General features: G+C 48.6%; 1 protein-coding gene across 2 annotated transcripts in view; it reads left to right on the top strand.

The window, feature by feature from the left end:
• Window positions 1–333: 333 nt before the first annotated feature.
• Window positions 334–5713, top strand: part of Igf2bp1 (insulin like growth factor 2 mRNA binding protein 1) — a 48578-nt gene continuing 43198 nt past the window's right edge. Inside the window, exons 1-2 of one of the 2 annotated variants that reach the window (XM_021176363.1) lie at window positions 334–819; window positions 1953–2013. In XM_021176363.1, coding sequence (XP_021032022.1) covers window positions 645–819; window positions 1953–2013 — 236 coding nt within the window. In that variant the 5' untranslated portion in view covers window positions 334–644. The remainder of the gene's footprint in view (window positions 820–1952; window positions 2014–5713) is intronic. The other variant, XM_021176365.2, reaches the window with a different exon arrangement.

The raw sequence follows: 5713 nt of genomic DNA, 5'->3' as shown, positions 1-5713 counted from the left end.
CCGTGCAGGTCACAGTGGCAGGATGGGTGGGGGCGGGGCGCCGCTTTAGGGGCCAGGTTCTTGCAAAGGGGGAGGGAGATAGGAGAGCTGGGGGGGGAACTCTGCCTCCACTTTCCTGGTTTACCCCTGGGGTGCGCTGAGTGCCGCCCCCCAAGATTGGAGACTGTTGGGTTGGTCCGGGTTGGAGGGCCAAGGGGCCCGGTGGCGTCGGGGGTCTTTCCCTGCAGGGTGGGTGGGGGCTGTCACCACGTGGCTTCGCCTTTTTTTTTTTTTCCGCTCCATTTTTTTTTTTTTCAAGTCGATTTTATTTAGAGGCGGCGCCAGGGCGGCCGCGGAGAAACGTGACACACCAGCCCGCTCGCAGGGGTTTCGGACCGAAGGAAAGGAGCTGCTCCGCGTCGTCGTCAGCCTCCCCTGCACTCGGCGGGCACTTCTCCCGGGCTCACCCGAACTCTCCCGTGACCCCCGCGTCCCCTTAGGCCGCCCACCCGCCCGGAGCTCCGGACAACTTCAGGGGTGGGGTGCGTAGAAAGTTTGCGGCTCCTGCCGCCCGTCTCCACGCCTCTCGGCCTAGGAGGCTTTCCGCCCGCGCCCGCCCCGCTCGGCCTTGCCTGGGACCGTGTCCTTGCCCCGCCACCGCCACCATGAACAAGCTTTACATCGGCAACCTCAACGAGAGCGTGACCCCCGCAGACTTGGAGAAAGTATTCGCGGAGCACAAGATCTCCTACAGCGGCCAGTTCTTGGTCAAATCCGGCTACGCCTTCGTGGATTGCCCCGACGAACACTGGGCGATGAAGGCCATCGAAACTTTCTCGGGTAAGAGCGCGGCCACCTCCCCGGAAAACACACACACACACACACACACACACACACGAAATCCCGGAACAACGGGGACCTGCAGCTCCTCTTTTCCTTGCCCGCCAACTCTTCCCGGGTCCGGGGGGGCTCGGCCTCCGTCTTCGGTCCCCAGCCTCGCCCGGCCTCCCTCGACGCCTTCTCCCGGTGCGGAGATATTCGGGATTTCCTCACCCCTTCCCCCAGCCCGAGACGCTCGTGGCGGCTCCCTACCCCCCCCCCCGACGGGGCGGGAGCCCCGGTTCGCAACTGGTGGGGGTGGGGGGTGTCTCACGAGCACTGGGGTTCGGGTCTAGGCGTGGTTTCCCCGATTCCTCCGCCCCTGGGCAGCCCCCCACGCGCTAGAGCACCCCCAAAGCCCCTGCCCTCGCCCCGGGCCTTTCCAGAATGGGGGTTCGCGCACCTCGGCTCTTCCCGCTTTAACTAGGGACTAAGCCCTGGGGCAGGACGTGGGAGGAAGGGGCTCCCGTCTCCCGCCCAAGGCCTGGGGCTTGAGCCATTTTGATTTGAAAGTGGGGCGTGAGCCGGGTGGCGCGGCGGCGGCGGCGGGTCGCCATGCTGCTTCCCGAGACGCGGAGGCTGGGCCGAGTGGCGCGCGGCTGCCGCGAGGGACCCTCCGCACCGGGCCGCGCCGCCCTCGGGGCCCTCCGCTAGCCCTGTGGCCCCGACCCGGCCTGGTCGCCTAAGCCCTTCTCCGTGGCTCTGGGGGAAAATAAAGTTTTAATTCTCTACTCCCGCCCCACTTCGAGAACCGGGGTCCTGCTTTCGCCTGGTTCCTTCCTTCTACTTCTGGAGCCGCCGAAGCAAGCGCGCTCACACAAACGCTCACACCTTCCCCAAATCTGAGCAGACTGCTCAATCAGCCCACGTGATTAATGGAAATAAAACGAAAAAATTGAAGGAAAAAAAAAAACAACGAAATTATGGGTTCTACTAAACCTGGAGCAACCTTTCCCCCCACAGGCCTCTGCAGCTGGTGCCTGGATTCCTAGGAGACCCCAGGAACTCTAGAATTTAGCTAATGTCCCTTCCTCCCCATCCCCCCATTTCTTTACACTCATTCATATCTTTTTTTTTTTTTTTTAAATCTCCAGGGAAAGTAGAACTGCAAGGAAAACGTCTAGAGATTGAACACTCGGTCCCCAAAAAACAAAGGTAGGAAGAGAGTTCCTTTTGGGAAACAGTAATATTTAGGGGGTCCATAGCGTCTCCAGTGGAACAAACCCACTACGGGCTTTTCCACCCCCACCCCCAACTCCGGATGTTGGGGGCTGGGAGAGATTGGCTAGGATCGTGTAATGGTTGTTTTATAGCTTTAGAAGAAACGCAACAATTTGGGATTGGGGTGGGCTAAAAAACACTACTTGAAAAATTAAATCGAAAAGAAAAATCAATAGAGCAGGAGCCCTGTGGAGTTAGTTCATAGTGTGGGACTGGGGCCATTTTCTGTATGGGAGTTTAAATATGGAGAATTCAAACTAATGGTGGTGGTGGTTTTTTTTATAACTTCCTATCAGGCCTCCTTTTCCCTATGTTTCTCATCTTTTTTATATTACAGTTTGTTAGTAGATTTAAGGGAGTTCTTTTTCTATTGGAGGTGATTAATGAACAACCTACCCCTTTCAGATCTCCTTATGCTGGGCTAATAATTTCTGTTATAGGCATGGATTTTGTTGCCCTCCCCCCCTACACAGACCCTCATCCCCAGTCCCTCGCATCTTATAGTACCTCATCAACTGGATTTTCAATGAATGTGCTTTGGCCGTGCTATCCCTTTCCAACCCCCCCCACCCCCACTCCTTCAGTCCATTGTTACAAGGGACCATCTGGGGTGAGCTTTGTGCTGAGGCTGTGAGCTGGGGCTCTTTGGAGGGTCTAGAACTCCGAGGATGAATGGGTGTGTGTGTGTGTGTGTGTGTGTCCTCTGGTGAGTTCCTTTTACTCCGTATTCTGTCTTTTCCGAAAAATGGGGTATCTCCATCTTTAAAATTTCAGGGTGGATTTCCACTCCCCTCGAATTCCGAAGTCTGCGGTTGAACTCTGGCAGTGGAGTGTTGAGGCAGGGTTTCTTTCTCACATCAGACTTTGTGAACGTGCTGACAGTGCAGTTTTTGTCTCCTGTCCTTAGTTGGAAGCAGCCCTCAGTACTGTTTTGGTCCCCTCAATCCCTCTTTTCAGCTGGGCACTTGCTGTATTTCTGAAGTTTTTTTGGCCCTTCCTAGGTGGAAATCTTGTGTGGGTGCTGTGCTTTGGGGTGGGGTGGGGGGGTGGGATGGGGACATATATTTAAAGAATTGAGAACGTTTAGCTGGAGATCATGTATGTCTTCTGTGGTTTGGCTTCGGAGTTTTAGGTAACTGAATTATTGTAGCTGAAGAACATCACTTTGGCTTGTGTCTAGGTTTATAGAGTATGCGGTTGGTTGTCAAATGCTTGAGGCTGTCGCTGTTAGAATTAACAGAGGCACTAAAATTGGAAGGAAAAAAGCTTTATTTGAAAAAAAATTGGAGATGGGAATAATACAATGGAGATCGTGACTATATGAACTCAGAGCTGTGCTGATGGGAGATCTAATAACTGGAATTCTGAAATGTGTGGTCACCTTCCTGCTCTTGAGGATAGTTTAAATTTTAAAGCCAAAGAAGGCAAAAGAGAAAGAAACAGCAAAGTGTGGTGAAGTGGAACTCAAAACATTTATATTTTAATTTTCATAGTGCCCTGTATTTGTGGATCTCTCTCTTCAAGCCATCTGCTGGCTCTGAAGGCATTTCCGCCCAGGCTTCTTGTCCACACAAACGCCCTACTCGGGGCTCTTTTGAGTTGGAATGGAGAGGGGATTTGAGAGAACTAACTTTCTTTCTTTCTTTCTTTCTTTCTTTCTTTCTTTCTTTCTTTCTTTCCTTCTTTCTTTCTTTCATTTCCTCCTTTCACATCCATAATAAATTAGATTTTTTTGTGGGCTCTCCCCTTTTCTGAAATAATTTTTCTGAAGGAAACATTGAATCAATTGTCTGTCCCCAACCCCTCCTGGGCAGGGGTGGTTAAGGAGAGATTATTTCTAGTCTGAACCAGTTTTTGAAGTGCCAGGCTTTAGAAGAACTTTGTTTTCTTTGCGTCAGTTTGTGTTCCTTGAGGAAGCGTGTTGTGTTGTTTTCTAGTTTGTGCCTGAACTCACTCCTTCAGTTGTGCTTGTTACTGGCGTTTTCAGCCCCTTAGACATACAGAAGGGGGCTTAGTCAGGGCTAACCTGAGCAAAATGGACTGTAGAGGGGTAGTTTTCCCCCCTGTATGTATTGTGTTCTCAGGGGTGTTTAAAATGAACTCCTGATACTTCGTGGCTAATGAGCTGTGATTTAGAAGTATTTCTGGATTTGTTTCCGTTTGAATGTACCTGATAGATGTGATTTATACCTTTTGAAAACCCAAGAGACTGAACACCATATTTAAGCTGAAAACAGCAAGCAATTTGAATTTTTAATATGAGAGACCATACAATTTACAATTTCCTTCCCCAGCACTCGGGACCAGTGTTGGGAATTTGGTTAGCAATTTCAGCCTTTGCTGAGAATTGTATTCACTGTCAAATGTTGGTAAAAAAGGCGGTCCCAAAGCAGTTGAAGAAGTCACGCAGCAGTGTTTGTGTTTAGGTGAATTTCCTTCCCAGAGACTAAGGAGTAATGGAGGCAAGGAAGGAGGTGCCATCTTAGCCTTGCTTGATTTACTTTTCAAGGGAGTGAGACTTTTCTTACACCTACCTCTGTTTTTTTTTTTTTTTTTTTAAAGGAGTGTGCCCTAAACCTTGCATATTTACTGTCAACTGGTGTCATCAAAAGAAAATATTGCTGTAAACAACATATGAAAAGATGTGTATTGCTTCTTTTTTTTTCTTTTTTTTTTTTTTTTTTTACCCCTAGGCGATCCCAAGCTTGCTGGTTCCTTTAGGCAGGCGTTCTTTCCTAATGAAGTGGGTTAATACTTTCTCCTAAATTTCCATTGGTTCAAATGAAAACTAGGTCTGTGTTCCAGGGGTGGAAACTCCAAAGAGAGTGTATTAAATCTGATTCCTATTTTGTACGTTTAATTTCTGGACTCAGCACCTTAGAAGCTGTGAATGGCTGTGTTCTTAACATGGCAGGAAATATTTTCAGTGGATTAAAAATGAGCTGTAGAAAGGTTGGGTAGTTGAGTCACTACGCCTTTTCAAAGCATGTTAAAACTACCTTCAGAAATAGGTTTCCATTTAATCAAAAAGCAAACAGCAGTTTGGAGTTAGGGGCTGAAAATGAAAGGAGAAAGGTTGAGAGCTATGAACCACCCCGGGCTTTTAAAGTCCTCATGCGTTCCCGATTATGAATTAATACCCAAATCCAAAAGGACCTTAACTCAGATAAGACAAAGCACCCACACACATATAAATTACTCAAACTCAAGTTTGGTGGTGAACACTTTAAGTCCCAGCTCTTGGGAGGCAGAGGCAGGCTGTTCTGCGTGAGTTCGAGGCCAGCTAGGGCTACACACAGATCCCCCATCTAGAAAACAAGTTTAAAATAGAAACAGTTCATAACTTTTTTAGTAAAAAGGATGTTAGCCTAGGTGTTTTTAAGTGAAGAAATGGTTGTCTTAATTTTCTGTAGTGTTTGGAGAAAGCATAAACACTGAAGTTCATTCCCCTCCACTTTAGATTCCGTTTAGAAATGAATTTTACGCATTTATGAATTTACTTTACTGCTAGTAAAACCCATAGTTTCTTCACCCAGTGGTTCATATTGCAAAGACGAGACTTGCCTGTGTGTGTAATTAAACTGTCTCTTGAAAGCACTGTGACTTTCTTTTTCTTTTTTTTTTTTTTTTTTTG

Source organism: Mus caroli, chromosome 11, assembly GCF_900094665.2.
Source record: "Mus caroli chromosome 11, CAROLI_EIJ_v1.1, whole genome shotgun sequence".
In the NCBI taxonomy this organism is placed as follows: Eukaryota; Metazoa; Chordata; class Mammalia; order Rodentia; family Muridae; genus Mus; species Mus caroli.
This window is presented reverse-complemented; position numbering and strand designations above follow the sequence as displayed.